General features: G+C 34.1%; 1 protein-coding gene across 3 annotated transcripts in view; it reads right to left on the bottom strand.

Moving 5' to 3' along the window:
• LOC118179673 (protein O-glucosyltransferase 1-like) overlaps window positions 1–20114 on the bottom strand; it is a 116412-nt gene that overhangs the window by 29125 nt on the left and 67173 nt on the right. For all 3 annotated transcript variants that reach the window (XR_015038428.1, XM_085807338.1, XM_085807339.1), the window contains one exon: window positions 15693–15811. Coding sequence is in view for 2 of the 3 variants with exons in the window: in XM_085807338.1 (XP_085663464.1) it covers window positions 15693–15811 (119 nt within the window). In the remaining variant the exon portion in view is untranslated. The remainder of the gene's footprint in view (window positions 1–15692; window positions 15812–20114) is intronic.

The raw sequence follows: 20114 nt of genomic DNA, 5'->3' as shown, positions 1-20114 counted from the left end.
ACCACCTGCAGCATAAGATGTTACATATTTCATTGGCATATTTTTGACATCTAAGTAATTTTTCAGCTTACTATAAATAACTTGGAGATAGCGGTGCTTTCTAATGATTTACAGAACAACATTTCTTTGGCAAAATCACCTTATGTTACGTAAGTTATAAGTATGGCCTGTCTCTCAAAGTTGATTCATCCATTTGCACCGAAAATTTTCTTGTTTTCAGCTTTTCAAAAAGTTGCATTCCAGTATTCTCACTCATTTCATCTACTCTTCTCTTGTTATTTAGCGGCATAGCTTTAACATCTTTTTCTGGAACAGTTTTAAGAAATGCTGATGTTGATGGTTTGATTAAATTCTCCCCTATAGTATGACTTTTCCCAGATTTAGCGATGAGTAATGAAATTTGATAACTAGTCTCAAGCGTACGATTAACAATTGCATTATGAGCAGTAAACACAGGCTTTAATGTTACTCTTTTTCCAAAATTTTTCTTATTTAATTTTTGAAAATAATTCCTATCTGAATTAATATGAACAGTATGTTTCGTCTTCAAATGTGCCTCAAGACAGTCTCATTACACTGATTCATTGGTCAAGCATTCTTGGCATAGAAGACAAAAAGGTGACCGTTTATCGTGTACAGCGGGTATGAAACCAAATTTTAAATATTGCTCCCAATAATGACAAACTTTTTTTTTGCATGTAACACTCATAAGGGCTGATAGAAATAAAAATAAGATCAATTAAAAACTTTGTCACATTGCTAATATAAAAGCAGCTGCTTGTATATAAACGGCTGGTAAAAGCAGCTGCTGTTGCCATTCCTACAGGAAAAATTCTTTACAAAATATTTAAAATGCACCACAATTTAAAAATATTTTTACGTATACATCACTTACATTATTCTTTATTTTTGGGAATAAAAAACGAAATTTCGACTTCTTGAAGAAAATTTGAAATTTGTCCCTTCTCCCCTTAAATTCTGAAGGAGTCCATTTTCGAATTGCCTCCTGTGGGGCATGGGCCCCATGTTGGGAAGCACTGATCTAGATTATAGCTTAACATCCAAGGGCTGTCTGCTTTCGGGAAAAAAGAGATGCCTTTGTGGAGGACTTTTAAGTTAAACTAATTCACATTCATGTATAGATGGGAAAATCCATGAAAACTCTTATGCAGCCTGTGCCTAGATTTGAATTCTAGCTGAATTACCTATATGAAGCAGTTCTGTCTCTCAAGTGCTGGTGAATAACTACATAGTTTACGATGGGCAAGTAAAGCAAAATGCCCTGGCAAACTCTATACTGGGGGATCATTCTTTTGCACAGTAATGTGTGTTCACCTGTTACAAATGTTTCAGGGTAAAAGTTAACTACCAAAATGACCATCCATCTTATACCTCACATCTCCCTTCACATGGCTTTCTTGCTTTTGGCTGGTTTAAAAGTTCCTGAAAGAAGTATTGCCCTTTTTCAGATAGCAGACACAAGAATTTTATCAAAATGGGCATACTTTGTGTTTGACAATGCAATAACTATTTCAATGTCTGCGGGGATTCTGAATAAATTGATACAATCTACTTTGTGGTACAGCCCTCTAATGGAAACTTTTTGATCACATTTTATATTATGGCAAAGCATGAGTTATTTTATGCAATATACTTGAAAAATGAATGGCAACATTTAAAAAAGTTTTTTTTAAATAATTTATAATTACAATTTTGTTTACAAAATTTCTTCTTGTATGACAGTTATGAATATTTCTCCATTTATACTAGAAAAAGATAATCTAAATTCAGAAAAGCTAAAAACTGGGAGATTAGGGGACATATAGAGTGAAGTAATGAAAAATCAAAGGTCTCCTGTGGAGGGTTTTCAACTCTGTGGTATGCACATAATCAAAAGGATAAACTTAGTAAAATACTATTTAAAGATTGAAAGAAAAATGGAATACTAAAACCCACCTATCAAACATCAGTTAAATCTTCAAATGCTTTGCAGATTTCTATAATGGGCTAAAAAAGATCAGATTGAGTAGAAATTAATCACAGAAATTATGCTGGAACTAAAAAAGGGGGCCACCAGCGGCCAAGCGCTAAAAGCTGCTGAACACTGGTAGTTCGGTCCGGGGTTCGAATCCCGGCGAATGGGCTGGCTGCATGGGCGTTTTCGTGGTTTTTCCCATGTGTAATGTGGATACGAGCCAGTTTCCCTTAAAAAGACCTCCAGGGGACATCCCTCCCTTTTCGTGTAGTGCTTAAGGGCAAAGCATGTAATAAGTAAAAGTAAACTAAAAAAGGGGGGCATTTTTATAAATCAAAATGTTATTAACAGATGATAAAGTTTACTTTTTAAAACTCATTCATCAATATTTTCCTTATACTGCTTCTTTTCCTGTGGCATTCAACGGTCAATAATTCTTGTAAAACTACATTTGAAAGAGAATATCTTAATTCAGATACACTAAAAACCTGGAAGATTTCCCAGGGGCATGAAAGACAATATGAAAAATTAGAGTTCTCTGAATTTTACAGATATGGTGGGCAGTTTTGCAATATATTTCCAAACCTTTTTTTAACATTCACTTTTCTGAGGATAGTAGGAAATAAATAAATAAATAAAAAGCTTTTATGGGTGCGCCAAATCAACAAAGTTTGAAGAACATCGATTTAAACCATGATATAGAGATAACATAAGATCTAGGTGGACAAAGAACATGATAAAGTAAAATGAAAAAAAAAAAAAAAAAAAAAAAGAGCAATCAATGAATGGTGCACATTTTAAATAAAACTATCGCTTCCAAAAATGAACAGACATGGACTCCGCTTCAAAGAAACAAAATCTCCCTGTCTAACTGAATAAGATTTGAATTTTTACATATAAACACTCTAAAAAGAGGAGCGTGTTACATAGTAAGTCTTACACTGATTCTCTGTGAAAGAAGTTATACATACACATGAAAGAAAAATCTGTACAGTAAGAAGGAACCATCATGTTTTAAAATAATACAGACTTAGAGCTGCTCTGTTAACTGTAAAACTGTTAGTTGATTTAAATTAGTTAATTATGTATCCACTAAATCAGATTGGAAAGAATAACGAAATATCTTCACTTTAATTAGGGCTCAGTTAAGAAATATGGATGTGAAATAATGTATACAAAAATAAATCATAAATTTTTGTTTTTAACAATACACCAAAAATTCCATGAAAAATCGACCCTATGCATGAAATAATTAACTAGACTGCAATGGGCTATGCAGATCTCATTGCCAATATCTAATATCTGCAAAGATTATTTTTAATTATTAGACTATAGATTTTAACATTTTAATTTCGCTCATGGTTTAAAAATAAATAAACAAAGGTTTCAGACAAATTTTTCGATGAAATGATTCAAAACAGTTTTCTACAAAAATCAAAATAAATGCTATCCCTATAGTTGCAAGAGGGAGAAAAGCAAATAAGACTACCATCTATTACAAATTAAAATTCAAAGCCATTTAACAGTTTGTATTACCTGAATTTTGAAAAAATTTTACATAAGTTTCATGCAAAAAATGCGACAACGCACTATGCGCACATTAACTTTAAAGCTTATAACATTGATAACTTTCAGGCAGACACATAAATGAATCAAAACACATTGTGGAAAAAAAAAAAAGCTTGTTTAAAATATATTTTATAAGGTATTTATGCTTTTCTAGCGTGTCTTTGTGATGTAGTGGTTCTGCACGCTGGGCCGGTATTCCAGAGGTCCGTGGTTCAATTCCCAGCGAAGGCGGTTGCTAATTTTTCATCTTGCCTGCTTCCAAAAATACCTAATGTGTCTACAATTTAAAATAAGGAGAGAAAGGCTTATTTCTGCACTGAAATTTATGAAGCAAACTAACATTCAGTGTAAAAAGAATATTATGGCAGATTGCTCCTCAAAGTTCCTTGTTTGGCCTCCTTGAATTTTAACATCTATATCAGGGTTCGTACACATTTCCTTACATGAAAATTAAGGACTTTTAAGGACCACCAAAGAAAAAATTAAGGACCTATCAGCAAACAAAAAAAATGAATAGAATAAAGCAATTATCCATACAACCGACTTCTTGCTTGTAATTTCACTTTAAGAAACTAACAGAAGTGTGTATTATGCATTATTATTAAATTCAATTTCATACTTATCATAAAATAATTTTGAAAATTAAACTAACTCACTACAAGTTATGAAGAAGATAACATTAAATTAGGAACATAATTTCTTGAAAAACATGTATAAGTGTATTTTACACTAATAACAGTCACTATTTCAGAGATTTACATGATTATTATTTAACGTATTTGATATTTATTTAAACACAATCAACTACTATTATAATCACAATGTAAGAATATTTTGCAGATTAAAATAACTGATTTGTAAACATACAATTTATTTCCTTGGTTTTTTGAAAGATACTAGAATAATAAACTGTACAATAAAAGATACAAAACATTTGTGCTTTTTTTAAATCTGAAATCTTTTCAGCTATTTTAACATCTAATTTATTCTAAGTTCATTTGCTTTGATAAACAAATCAATGTTCCTGCTGGTCTCAGCTTCATCTGCTAAAGCATCTACTTCTTCATTAATATCTTTAATGTCCCTTTGAAGAAATTTTTTCTTCTGCTTCATATAATCAATTTCTTCCTCAATAATATTTCTTTTCCTCTTTGAATTTTCAGATTTAGTTAAATATTTTTGTTCTTCTAAATACTGAACTTCTAAATAACGAACACCACTTCTTGCAGAAGCTGCTGCTGATCTCATTTCTTTATTAATTTCAATATTAAGAACACCTCCAGAAAATTTTATGTAATCAAATACTGTGCGTTGAAAAATGTCTGATGAGTCAATTAAATTTTCAATTTCAATTGCTTTATTTACAGAGAAGCCCCTTTCCACAGAGGCCTGTTCATGCGACAAGATAAGAATACTTGTCACAGTGAATACTTGAATAGTGAAAATATACATTTTTTACTATATATATACCGTATATACTCGCGTATAAGTCGACCCCCCCACTTCGACATAAAAAATTCGTAGAAAATAAGAAACCAGCGTAAAAGTCGACCCCCCACTTCCGAAATCGATCGGGAAACTTCGAAAAATTTTTTTTAAGTACTACATTTATTTAAAATCATCTGAGAAAAAAAAGTAAATATACGATAAAAAATACCTTGGTAAATAAACAAAATCAAAATCCTTCAACGTCTGTTTCATAGTCAGATTCGCCAAACATTTCATAGAACTCTTCTGTCGTCATTGGCTCGTCATCATACATACTTTCAATCTTGGACTCTGTATTGTTACAATCACTACTCCAGCCTTCGTCGTCATTTTCACTTTCAAAGACAGTATCATCTTCCGTGCCGTCTAGTTCATTGCTAATACAACATTTTTTAAATTATTTTATAATCATTCAGAGGGTATTTCGCAGGCATTCGCATTTTTCAGGGGCAAAAACATAAAAATTTCCAAACGTGTCCACAATTTTGGCCACCACTGTAGTTCGTCATATAATTTAAGTCATGAAATTACTTCAAGTAAGTGACTTATTTGATAAGTCGTCTAATTCGAGTGCGGAAAGAAAACAACTGCATTATACAAAGAAATTTTTGAACTTCCGATTCTTTTCATTTTTTATGGCCCCGCGTATAAGTCGACCCCCCCACTTTGAAGTCTTTTTTTTGGTCCAAAATATCTCGACTTATACGCGGGTATATACGGTAATTTATTTCCTAAACAACATTGATTAATTGATTATATTATCTCCTAAGTTTAATTAAAGTAGAATTATTTTAAAAGAGTGAATTCATACTGGTAAGTTATATTTTAAAAGATGTATATATATACAGTACAAAGTCCGAGATCCGGACATCCAATATCTGGAATGATCTAAAATCCGGACCTCAAAGCCACCACCAACCAATTTTTTAGGGCTTTTTTGAAGGGAAGGGGTATGCCTTATGCACGCGCATTAGATTTTTTTCCTCATCATAAAAAAACATGCCGGAAATCCCGATTCTTAATCTCAGTTTGGCGCTAAATAAAATATCTCATTACTGAAGAAATAATTATTTTAGCATAAATTTGTGTGATTAGTAACTTGACTCTATAGCTGCGTATCTGCTTGGCATAATCTCAAACCGAAACATTTGTTAATTTTACACCAACTAATATTTTATATCCTTGATGCCGAAATCGCGAATCATTATTTATTGTATTTTGCTTTCATCACTGCATGTTTATCAACGGATGACAACTTGAGTGATGAATCATGCAGCGATGCCAAATAACAGAATATTATCCGATTACAGATTTAAGTTTAATGCGCTAAAATGTTGACAAGGGGAGAATTAGCAGAAATTTCTTTCCTTATGCTAAAAATAGATTTTGTTAATGATACTCATAGGACAAACGATTATATTTAGTGCTATTTGAATTAAGAATAACTGATTTGTTATTCACATAAAGCCAGAACCAGTGCCAGAGCTCGCATGGCCGCACCAGGCGGCAGAATTTAGCGAAGTTAAACAGAAGTTTTTCATTGCGGTGACAATGCCCAATCATCAATCAATGGAGGGCGATATCTGTAGTATGGTTCTAAATCCAGAAAATACAGCTCCCGATAGTGAAGAAAGTAACACAGAGGTTACTGAACGAGAAAAAATTTTGATTGACAAGTTATTCGGAATTCTCGACACAGCAATTACAGGACTTGAAAAATGGAGCTTAATAACTGAACAAGAAATTATATGTCTATAGTATTTGTCTAAAGTATTAGCAGAGAAAACGAATCAAACAACTCACATTGAAAGAAATGTTTAATAAAGTTGTAAAGAAAGTTGTGCGCTTCCAACCTGCATGCAACAAAGTGGTGACTGCTGAGAAATGTAAATAGACCCAAGTCTTGAGAAGGGTTTAAATCCCTTTTATTCAACTTTAGAAGGTACAAATGCGTGCTCTTGATGCTCACAAACTACGCCGACCCAGCGGTAAAATAAAAATAAGGAACTGAAAAGAGATAATAACAAGTGACTAACTACGAGGCTCTCTAAACGTAACTAACCTCACCGCGTTCTAACATACCGCTGATAATTCAGCAAACTCTGAATATTATGTTGAAAGATTAACAATTTGCCAAGGCAAGCACACAGGCCGAAATGCGTGGTTCTTTAATTTCTAACTAGCCACCTCCACACTTGTGAAGCAAGAAAGCACACCTTCGAACTCGTTTCCTTTCTATTTAACTCAGAATACTTCCGCTGATAATTTCAATCCTTGCGCGTTCTACTAAAATTTACATACTCTGGCATTGGCAATTCCAGGGGAAAGTAAGGCTTGACAGGAAAGATAGTTTAAACTTAAAATAAATGTTAGTTAAAATAAATATAAACCCTACATTTGCCGCTGCCAGAATTTGGAAAACTTGGAACCAGGTCCTACAAACGACCTGTTGAAAAGTTTCTACAATTCTGAACTAAACCTTAAGAGCCTCGTTTACACAAAAAAATCTGTTATCTCACAAAAGGTATAATAAACCTCTGTGTATACTTATTTAAATCTCTCTTCTTACAGCAAATTTTCCTGGACTTCAGCAATCAATCTTGGTCTCTTCCTTCCAGCATCTGGAAGGAATAAGTATCAGTATCTTTCTAAATACATTATAATTTACACTTTCATCACACTGAATAAGTATTTGTTTTTTTAAACGATTTGTTTTCCTTAGTTACTGCTTAATTCACATTCATTCAAGTATTCAAACATGAATTTAACTTTACCCTGGCTCTCCACCATGTGTGGTGTCAAACGGGAATATTCGTGTTTTAGTATAGCAACACTTCCCATAACCACAATGATTTGTTAGAATTCAACGACCAAATAGACACACCTTACTCGACATTCTACAACTCGATGAGCTACTTTAACATTCTTAAAATTCAAGTGTAGGTGGAGAACCCTACAAAACACATTCATTCTAACTTCCCCCTCATTCATCTTTAGACATGCAGGCTTTCGCTCTAAAGCATGATTTTATCTACAGTTTAATACTTAAATTTGAATCCATTGCTTTTGAGCATTTACTTTTAGCATCTAAAATTTTATGCTTCTAGACTAAATTCTACTTTTACATAACTTTCAAGTATTTACGTATATTTACAAAATTCTAATACATATGATTTTTACAATTTACCATAAAATGAATAAGAGAAAAATAAATTTTTACTTTACTCATTCTTCGCCAAGCTGGCGGCACTGAAACTAAAGTTCTTATTAATACAAGAATACGAAGTTATTTTTATCTTCGGCCAAATTTTGGCTTTAACATAACAAAATTAGTCTTTCGACCAACAGAAACTGCTTTTTCTTAGATTTTATGCTTAAAGAAAATAATACTTTTGCCTTAGCTAAATAAAATAAAACAAAACTAAGTCTCAACCGAGACACATTGACTTCCGTCAAAACATAGAACTTCGTATTTACGCATAACATTTCGGAACAAAAGAAAAAAAAAATTTATAGAAGATTTTAACTTATCTTTGAGTTTTCGATGATTGGAACTCCATCATTCTTTTCTGGCAAAACTGCTCCCACGTTATAGGTTTCATGGACGTCAGTCTTCTCCTTAATGACCTCTGAGTGTCGTCCACGTTAATTTTTCTTTTTCGCCTTCTGCATGCTGGCCTCTTGGAGTGGTAGTTGTCGGGTTGCTGTCTTTTCCGTTTTTCCCCTTCTAGTTTTGGCGTCCTCCGGTCTGGAGTCATTCTTGAATTTCTTCTGTTGGTGGTGGTCTTTTCGTTCCTCCTGCTGTCTTTTCTTTTTCAGGAACGGCGGCCTTGTTTGCACCTGACTCTCTGGCCCTGGGAGCGTTCTCCTCGATGTATAATTTCTACTGCGATACGTTGTAAGTGGTGTTTTCCTCTTTACCAAAGTTTCTTTACGCTGCGGCTTTCCTTTCTTGTTTTTCTTAAATGCTGGAGTCTGAAAGTTTTCGTTTCATCTTTTCGGTACCGTGGCATGGGTTGTAGAAGGGCTAGGTTTCTCTTCAGTTCTCTGCTTCTTGAACGGGTGACGTTACTTCTGGACGTGGAACGGATGACGTTACTTCTGGACCTTCTACTTCTTTTACGCTCGAGTCCTGCAAGAAACTTTTAAGGATTTCAAAATCATTTTGATTATAGTATTTTTCACCTGGTCGGGACTTGCTTTACAGATTTCCCCTCTCTCGTTCTTAAGGTACAATACGACTCCTTTGATTTCCTGAATTACATAGGGGCCTTCAAATTTTGGAGCTAACTTTGCAGTAAAATTGTCTGGGGCACTTGATAAAGAAAATTTGCGCTTCAACACTTTATCCCCAACTTTAAAATCTGCTTCACGGCGTTTTCTATCATAATATACTTTTTGCCTATTTCTTGCCGTATCCGAGCTTTTAACCGCTTGGTCAATAAGCGTTTGCACGTCTTTCTCTTTAAATTCTTGCTCTCTTTGTTGCACAAAGAATAATTTATCTAAAGGCGTAATTAACTTTTGGCCTAAAAATAATTCTGCTGGGGTTTTTCCGTAGTATCGTGATTTGCCGTTCTTAAAGAATAAGCTAACTCATTTATGTAGCCATCCCAGCGCTTGTGATGTGTGCGAATTATTTTTACAATGTTTTTATTAACTCTTTCTGCTATGTTTGCCTGTGGTCTATACGGAACCATTTTGATATGGCGTATGCCAAGTCCAGTGCATATGTTTTCAAATATTTGACTAATGAATTGTTTACCGTTATCGCTAATGACTTTTATCGGTGCACCGTATTTTAAAATGTATCTGTGTAAGAATGCATCTGCGACTGTTTTGGCTGACGCGTGTTTAAGTGGAACAATTTCTGTCCATTTCGAAAAATGATTTACAATTACTAAAAGAAAACGATTTTTATTTAACTCACTCCGGGGGAAAAGGACCAAGAAGAGCTATGCCTAAAATTTCATTCAGAAATGTAGCGCGAATGCTATTTAAGTACCCGGCTGGGCTGTAATTAATATCATTTATTAACTGACATTGATTGCAGGACCTGACATACGCAGTTACTGTTTTGTATAATTGCGGGAAATATACCGCCTCGCGTACCCTTTTTAAAGTCTTTCTGACCCCTAAATGACCCGCTGTTTTCGCGTCGTGTAATTCCTTCAAAATGCTGAATCGAAGCGAAGCTGGGATGACTGGTTTGTACTCGAGATTTTCGTTTGTTGTTTTCGTATAAAATAATAAATTATCTATTATTTCATAGTTTTCTGCTCTACTTCTTATCGCATCGATATCTGTATGTTCAAAGCTTTCGGGGTCTTTCAAATATGCATAGATACTTCCAAATTCAGGATCAGCCTTCAGTTCAGCGATAATTGTATCTCTAGAATCTAAAATTTTTGAAGTCAACACAGTGCATTTAAGTTCATTACCTTCATCATCCAGTTTTATACGAGAAAGTGCGTCAGCTACATTGTTTTCCTTACTCGGTTTACATTTTATTGTTAGATTATATTCTTGGAGTTTTAAAGCCCATCTTATTAACCTGGGCGTTAGGTTTTTCCCCGAGTAAAGTCTACCAACAGCCGCATGATCCGAAAAGACTGTTACTGGCGCTTTGCCGAAATAAACTCGAAATTTGTGTACAGCCATTAATACGGCTAATGTTTCTCTCTCTGTAGCTGTATAATTCCTTTGTGTATGATTCAACGTTTTACTAAAAAATGCCAAAGAATGGCTATTTTGCGTAAGAACCGCACCCACAGCATAGTCCGACACATCTGCTGCAATTTCCAGGTTTTCGTCCCCCTCTGGGAATTTCAGAACAGGGGCATTGATGAGCGCTTCTTTTAATCTTTCAAATGCGGTATTTGCTTCCGCTGTCCACGTGAATTTACTTTTTTTCTTTTAATTACTAACACGGGTTCAACAATATTAGCGAAATCTTTTATGAATGACCGATAATAAGAACATAACCCAAGGAAAGAAGAAAGTTTCTTGGCGGTGTTGGGAGGTGGGAAATTCTTGATGGCTTTTATTTTTGAATCTTGAGTTTCTATACCCTTTTGCGAAATTTTATAACCCAGATATTTAAGTTCTTTAGTTGCAAACTTGCATTTTGAGGCGTTAATTGTAAGACCGGCCTCTTTTAATACTTTAAAAACCTCTTCTAAATCTTTAATTTGTTGTTCCAATGTACTACTCGTTATAATTTTATCATATAGATAGATTAAAGTTGATTTTCCTAGGACAGGCTTTAGAACAATATCCATAGCTCTCTGGAATGTTGATGGGGCCCCACACAACCCAAAGGGCATGCGTAAAAATGCATAAGTGCCCGATTTTGTTATAAATGCGGTTTTATGTATGTCTTCGGGTCTCATAGCTATTTGATAGTAGCCAGACGTTAAGTCCAAAGTAGTCATGTACCTAGTAGATTTAATCTTTCTAATAATTTCCTCTATAACCGGCAAAGGGTAAACTGGGAATTTAGTAATACTATTCAGTTTTCTGTAATCGATAGCAAACCTCCAAGCCCTTTTATCTGAAGGAGGAAACTCGTTCTTTTTCCTACATAGTACGAGTGGACTCGCGTACTCACTATTTATGGGTGTTATTATCTGGTTCTTCAACATTTCCTGAATGTGTTCTTCAATTATTTGTTCTTTCTGTTTATCATACTGGTAAGGTTTAGTCCTACAGGGTTTGTCGGCAGTTAACTGTATCTGATGCGCAACTATTTGACAGCTGCCAGGCCGTTCTGAAAACAAGTTTGAAAAAGTACTCACCACTTGCTGGACGGCTTGACTTTCATGGTCATTCAAATGGCTAAGGTCAACTTGCGGTTGTTTCCACTGGTTCCACCACCCTGCGGTCCATCTCCAGCACAATAGAACTGTCTTGAAAATTCAGTTTGGCCCTCGCGGCCCTTAAAAACTCCATACCTAAAATAAGTGGATTTTGCAGATTTTTTACTACAAAAATTAATACTTTGAGGCTTTCATCTTTTACCTGTATGTTTAATGATAATTTCCCGATGCATTGACAAGTTTTTCCTTGCGTCGCTATAATTTCTGTGTTTTTATTTTTAAATAATCGTAACCTATAAAAATTCTTGAAAAATGTATCACTCATAAAGTTACTCTGCTCCTGTATCGATGAGGGCTTCTACTGGTACATCGCCAACCAGGACTTGTATAATTGGTAGATAGGAGTTTTTTACGATGACCGTATTTAAGTATCTTTTTGAGGGATTTTTCAAAACTTCCGGGGTCTGGACCCTCGCTTTCACAGGCCCTTCTACTCGTTTAAAGCTTTTCTTTCAACTTCTGCCTTCTGGGTACGCGGACGTTTGTTTTCAAATTTCCTTTTTGGGCCTTGACCTTCAAGGTTCGATGAGTTAGCTTGATAGCTCTTTCCCCCATAAGAGCGGTTTGCATTTCTGGTCTGCCCATTTGAAGATTGCCTTCGGATACTTTGAGAATATGATGCCCCTCTAGCTTTTCCAGCTATTCTGCGATTTTGAAACTTGACCGCCAATTCGAAGAGATCCTGCAATGTGCTTGGGTTTCTAATCTCGAAGTAGTCTTGAACAGCAGGTAACAATCTTGGTAAGATTATTTCAATAATCTCCGCGTCGGGTTTCTTCCCATACAGCATATCCGTCAGCTTAATTTTTCGCAGAATAAAGTCCGTCAACTCTTCTATATTCCGTTGATAGAAACTATATAGTTCGGCTTCTAGCCTTGCTCGATCTTTCACTATGGGGAAGGCCTTTAATAACGATTTTTTGAAATTTTCAAATGTATATGTCTGGCCTCCGAATTCCCCTAATAAAAATTTGCCTATATTCTTCCACCATAGCGCGGCCTGTCCTCTTAGTGCAGATGGCAACTTTTTGTCTTTCAGGCACAGGGTAGAGCTGAAAGTGATCGGTCGAGGCTTTCTAGAAATATCGCCACCGAATTTGTTTCCGTCGAAATTGACGTTTGGCTTGATTGACGCTCTCAACGTCTGGACCAGGTATCCAAATCCTTCCAATTGGCTTGCCACTTCTTGTTGTTGTCCCGCGGCTTCCATCCAATTTTCGGCCATTTCAGTTCGAGAAGTGTTCCAGCGCCAATGTAAAGTTGCGTGCTTCCAACCTGCATGCAACAAAGTGGTGACTGCTGAGAACTGTAAATAGACCCAAGTCTTGAGAAGGGTTTAAATCCATTTTATTCAACGTTAGAAGTTACAAATGCGTGCTCTTGACGCTCACAAACTACGCCGACCAGGCGGTAAAATAAAAATAAGGAACTGAAAAGAGATAATAACAAGTGACTAACTACGAGGCTCTCTAAACGTAACTAACCTTACCGCGTTCTAACATACCGCTGATAATTCAGCAAACTCTGAATATTACGTTGAAAGATTAATAATTTGCCGAGGCAAGTACACAAGCCGAAACGCGTGGTTCTTCAATTTCTAACTAGCCACCTCCACACTCGTGAAGTAAGAAAGCACACTTCGAACTCGTTTCCTTTCTATTTAACTCAGAATACTTCCGCTGATAATTTGAATCCTTGCGTGTTCTACTAAAATTTACATACTCTGGCATTGGCAATTCCAGGGGAAAGTAAGGCTTGACAGGAAAGATAGTTTAAACTTAAAATAAATGTTAGTTAAAATAAATATAAACCTTAAAAAGTAAACATATAAATATTAAGCTCTTTTCTTTTGTAAATTTTGATACCCTTTAAATCATAAATGCTTCATTATTTCATAAATCACGATTTCATATTTTCAATTTTATTATTTCTACGTGCCATCTTAGTAGATTTAAAATTATCTAATATCCGGAAAAATCTCAAATCTGGGATCGCCGAAGTCCCGACGAGTCCAGACTTCGGATTTTGAACTGTATAATATATATATATATATATAATACGAAATGTATATTTTCACTTAAACTTCTACCCAATAACTTTAGTAATTCATGAAAGTTAATTTTGCGTCTAGTTAATTCAGGAGAATTAGTTTCAATTAGTTGTTTTCAGCTTTAAAAATATTAAAAAATTTTTAATTAGTTATTTTCAAATAATAATTGTATCACCATTAGCAAAAATTATGCATTATATCAACAACTTAGGTTTACACCAAATACTTAATTGTCTATTGAAGCTTCAAAACGTATTTCCGAACTTCACTTTTTCTCGGCTAGCATTACCGAATTTGCCCTTGGCGACCTAAAATCGAAATGGAGCCAACAGATTTCCCGCGAAATCGATAACAGACCCTCTGCAGAAATAAACTCATAATCCCGATATCCCATACATATTAGTATGTGCAAAAGAGAATAAACTCCGTAGAAGGTGATAAAAAATTAATTTATGGCTTAATTGAAACAAACACAGAAATTAAGCTAAGCAAAACCGTGCAAAAACAAATTGAATTGATAAAACGAAACCTAATTTTCAGCGCTGACTCTCCCATTCTAGAAATTTCAATTTGTTTCAGACAAAGACTATATTTAAGGATTGCCATCCATCAATATCCAGTCTTTGTAGTCAGCTTGATGAAGCCACAGTTTATTGAAAATGCACTTTCCAGGCATCTCGTTCCTAGTGGCGCCGGAAGGGTTGTGTCCTTCCAGGTTGGAATTGCTCTAATTTTGGCAAATATTTTCAGAATCCCCCCCTTTTTTTTCGAGCACCTTCATCATCACTTTCGCCTCTTAAAGAACTTCCGGCTTCACGCTTTCGTCACAATCTGCCTAAATTTATGGATAACACCTGTTTCGAAAGATTGGGTGAATAGCCAATCAGACACCGATACTTTCGTTCGGGTAGCTAATTGTTTTTTTTTTATCGTTTGCAACGCAAATCCGCCAACAGATTGGTTAAGAGCCGTGCAATTTTAATTCCATAATCATGAGAAATCACAATTCACACATAGAATGGCAATCATTAGAAATGATAAGAAATGTCAAATGAGCAAAATTAAGGACCATATATTCATTTTGGCCAAAATTAAGGACTTTTAAGGACCAAAAATCATTTTTGAAAAAATTAAGGACTTTTAAGGACCGTACGAACCCTGTATATGAATGATATTCCTAACCTTAAAGAGAACCATTTTTGAATAATACACTGATGATAATTCTATCACCCATTTCCATTCATGCTCACCACTTTTTAAATAAAATGCAGAAGCTGATAAATATAAATTACTCTTCTGAAGGCACATAACTTAGGAATTACTTCAATATTAGTGACATTATAATAGACTTCAAGAGATAAATGCAAGGTCAAGCAATCTCCAAACTACAAGCACTGATTTTAGTATGAAATAATTACTTGCTTTACATAATGCATACTCAAGCAAGTTTATGACTCTATCAATACTTCTACTAGAATGAATACATCAGTAAATATAACCCGATTTCCCCCCCCTGCTTTATACATAAGAAAATGAACTAAAAAAAAAAAAAAATTCATCACCTGAAATCATCCTCTTAAGACCCAACCTTAAAAACCAATACATCCAAAGTTAGTTATTTATTTGATTACTGCCATTTTTAACACTGTTCTATGTTTAATACACTTTTAAATCAAATATATTTAAACACATAAAAACATTGTTATAAAGACAAATAAAATACTCCACTCACTTATTAATTAGATCTCTTTGCAAATCCCATCTTCCTAAACCAGTTGGATACAAACTGATAGCTGGACCACCCTCCCAAAATGTCCAAGCAGGATACATGATATCCCAGAACTGATCAGTCTAGAAAAAAGGGTTAAGAAGTAGCTTGAGTTAGAAGAATGAAATTAAGTCTTGAAAGGTAGTCCAATTCTTACATCTACTATTACATTACAGCTTAGCTCAAAATGCATTCCAAATGACTAATGTACTTTTAAAATTCTGTAAAATGCAAGGTACTTTTCTGTTTAATGGGGAATACTTTGCACCTAACATAAACACTAGCATGAATTATAACTAGATGGCGGTGAGCCTAAAAATATGTCAAGTTTCATCAAAAGTATGACTAATTTATTAAATTCAGAATAAATAAAAAATAAAGACAAATTTAAAACAGATTCATCAGATCAATTTTAAATTATATAAGATATAAAACTGATTTAATATAACAATGTTAAAACATTTGCATCATTCCATGTAATTGCAGACATGTTACTTCAATCAGGTAAGAAATTGCAGGTTGATGTTTATTTTATCATTCTGCACATGGCATCCTATATCAAGATCAATAATGTGAGTGGGTTTTTGGTTAATTTGCAGATGTTCATATCTAGCAACTGCCAATTCATTTGGTTAGGCAACTAAAAATCTAGGAGAGAAAATTACTAAATTGATGCTCCTTCTTTTAACAGAAAAGTATCAAATGCATTCTAAAGTTAAAAGAATTCAAAACAAACAAGTATGCGATCATCATACATGGCAATGAAATTATGTATTTACCATATAACAAGATCAGAAATATTTTTTAAGGAAACTTAATGTGACAAAGGAGGCTATTATCAGCAAATAAATGTTAGGTCATTTTATGAATTCACAATTTTTAAGAATAAATATTGATAGATTGCTTTACTTTTTATACATGCCCTATTTAATATTTCAGGAAAAGAAACTAATCACAAGACAACTAAGATCTTAGAACTTCAATCAGAAGTATGATGCAAATTAATCTCAGTATCTTCTTTAACAGCACTGAAAATTTTAAATATTGGTTTGTGGATGATTTGATTCAAACAACAATCTTCCATAAAATCCTAAAAAACTGAAGAAGCACAGAAGGAGAAATGCAGTCCAACAATTTCAAAACTTAATATGCAAATACCTCTTAGGCAAACAAACAAATGATACAAAACACAGAGCTGATGAATGCACATAATGAGTTAAAGAGAAAAAGAAGTGTTACAACCCCAAAATTCATAAAAGCATATAAGGTGGTATATTCAGCCGCTGTACGAATTCAGACAACTTGCATAATAATGTTATTTGAATTACAAAGTAAGCGTGCCTCGAAGACCCATCCAATGATGGTATAACTAATTCAGCAAGTTTTACAAAGATTGCATTACTGCATTCGGGGTAATGACTAGTCATATAAATGATACACCTAGCATAATTGTCACAGTTATAGTGCATCCACCATAAGTAGACACTTATGGACAAGACCTATATTATTTTGGACAAGACCTATATTATTTTGGACAAGAACTATATTATCTTTAGACTGGGACAAGAACTATATTATCTTCGGCAGGACAGGCTACCACATTACAATCTTCAGCAAATTGTTTATTCTTCTGCTTCAGAAAAAAGAAGATATTTTTATCAGGCTGTTTTATTTTACATAAATAAATAATATAATTTAATACAACTGTTCTTTCATTTTCACTGATAATGACAAGAAAATTTAAAACCTTTCAATGTAATTATAAATATGTAATTACAAACATATTATTATACTTCAAAGAAATTATAAACATTTTAAATAACAGAATTTTACATTATATAAATAGGAGTTTTGTAATTTAAATTTAAAAATTTCTTTATTAAATTACATCTGAATTATGTCTTACGAGCTTTTCCACCTTAATTTTCTTTATTTAATACTTTTCCGTCTTTTAATATTTTTCATGTTCCTTCAAAAATTAGATTTTACTTTCCATTTTTTCTTCTTTTTTATATGTGCAAGAAATTAAATTTTTTACACATTTTATTTTCCATTTAATTATTTCCTTATTTTAAATTTTTATATTATTTTTAAAAATTTCCTAAGAAAATTTCTTATGAATAACTCTGATTTATATGTACGATATAAATGGTTATTTGAATATGGAGAGGCATACAAGAGTTATCTGCTTGATGGACGAGATGCCTGCATGAAGGATTTTTAATGACAGTTGGCTCATATCCATGTTACACATGAGGAAAACCACCTAACCTGCATGCAGCAGTCATACACCGCAGCCCGTTTGCTGGGATCAGAATTCAAGTTGAATTACCAGCCTTTAGCAGTTTTAATCACTCAGCCACTGGTGAGCCTATATATTGTAAATGAAATTCGTTTGTTTAATGAATTCTTACTTTCAAAATCAGTAAGATTCCCCACTCCTTGTAACCAAACTGCACATGAGAAAGACTGTATCATGTCTAGGAAGATGCAATGACAATGTAAGATACCAGGAATCCCTTGCAGTTGCAAAGTAATGCCTTTTGTCTTAAACCCTCAATACAGATTATAAGACAATTAAAAAATCCATATCAGTGCTTAACAATAAAAAAGTCTATAATCACCAGTGCTATCGCTCATGTCGAAATACTGAAACAGTAACACACATTTAGATCATCATGTCAATCTAGGGAGATATTACAAATGGCTTCACTGAATGGTTAGTGTATCACCTAGGTTATATTCTTGAACCAGAGACTGAATATATAACCTCAAAAGATTACACAAGATGTTACACTCAGTTTATTTAAATGATAAATCTCATCACGCCAAGCAAATTGAACATAATGGGTAGACACATATACTAAAATCATAAAAAGACAGCTGCTAATATCTGAAGATTTGATGGCTTGAAAACATTAAGTATAAAGACTCTGCACAGATATTCTGAAGATACAAATATAAATCCACAGGTTTTGAAGATGTCTGGATCAAGTTTAATCAACATAGACATCTGAGTAGATCCATAAACAGTTTCAAAACGAACAAGAGCCTCACAAATGTAGAATATCTTGCATCAAGCAGCATCACAGAAAGTATCCAATGATACAAGTTATTCATCACAGTAAGTAATTTTTATTTAATTATAAAATGTGGCAAAAGAAAGTCAGCATCTTGTTGGAAATCAGACTTCAGGTTTTTATATCAGACAGGAATTGCTGTCTTCAAAGAAAGAGCTCTAAATCTTGATTGAGATTGGTTTTTGTGGCAAAGGGGCATGCCTCAGAGCAATCCCTCCTGGTTCCAAAGTTTGAAACTAATGCTACTTGATCACTTCACAGTCACAGAGGAGCAAACTGTACTTTCTTTCAATAAACTGGGCTTTCAAAACTTATATGGAGATCGTCAAGAAAAAGCACTTTGATGTCTTTCAAGTGCATTAATTTTCAAGGTAAATATTGTAACACTCAACCTACATGGCACCCTGACTGGGATAATGGTTAGCATTGCTGGGCCCAGACTCAAATCAAGGAGATGGCTTGGATGTTTGCAAATGTACAGCATCTTTCCATGGCATGGGGGTGTGACAAATCAAGTAAACATCATCGCCAGCTTGGCACACTGCAAGCATGTACAGCACACACCTTACAGACTTTAAATAAAGGTTTTGTACTTTCAGTTTTACCTGCTCGCAGAGCTACTGAAGTTGATGACTGCTGAGTGACTGACATGTTTTTAATCCTGTTATTGCCTTTAATTTCCATCACCAAGTGGGTAATGCGACAGTTGAAAGACAACGCTTTTCATCCTGAATAAAAGAAATATTTGCTTATCAAAGATTTATTTCATTTGGAAACAAATACTCGGAATTAACATTACAAAAGGCACTTAAAATACACAGCAAGCCAATAGGCATCTTGAATGCCTTGGTGTAGGGATAAATGGGATGGGAGCTTCTTGGACCTGCTCCTGAGGGAGTTTCTTTCAAAACCCAGTGGGAACTACACATATAATTGTCATTTATAAGTCATACTGTCATTTATAAGATGTCCGAGGCCCACAATAATGACAGACTCCACACAATGATAAAATTCATGCATTTCAGATGTTACTGTCAGACAAGTGAAAGAAATCACAAAATGAATATGCATAGAAATGGAGAGATGCAGCTTTTAGCATTAAATCTGAAACTATGAAGGTTGATAAAGATATGTTTAGCCCATTTAACTACAATGTTTTAAGCAATTGTCTTTTTCTAACAGTTGGGCACTTTCAAATTTGGTACTCGGTGTCCAAACTTACAACACATTTCATTTCCTCATCAACAAGAACTTTGCTCAGAGAAAAGACTCACAAGAAAGGGAAAAAGGCAACACAAACAACTAA

This window comes from Stegodyphus dumicola, chromosome X1 (genome assembly GCF_044657685.1).
Source record: "Stegodyphus dumicola isolate Sdum_Otavi_A_Nest chromosome X1, ASM4465768v1".
In the NCBI taxonomy this organism is placed as follows: domain Eukaryota; kingdom Metazoa; phylum Arthropoda; class Arachnida; order Araneae; family Eresidae; genus Stegodyphus; species Stegodyphus dumicola.
The sequence above is the reverse complement of the archived record's forward strand: the minus strand, read 5'-3'. Positions and strand labels throughout refer to the sequence as shown.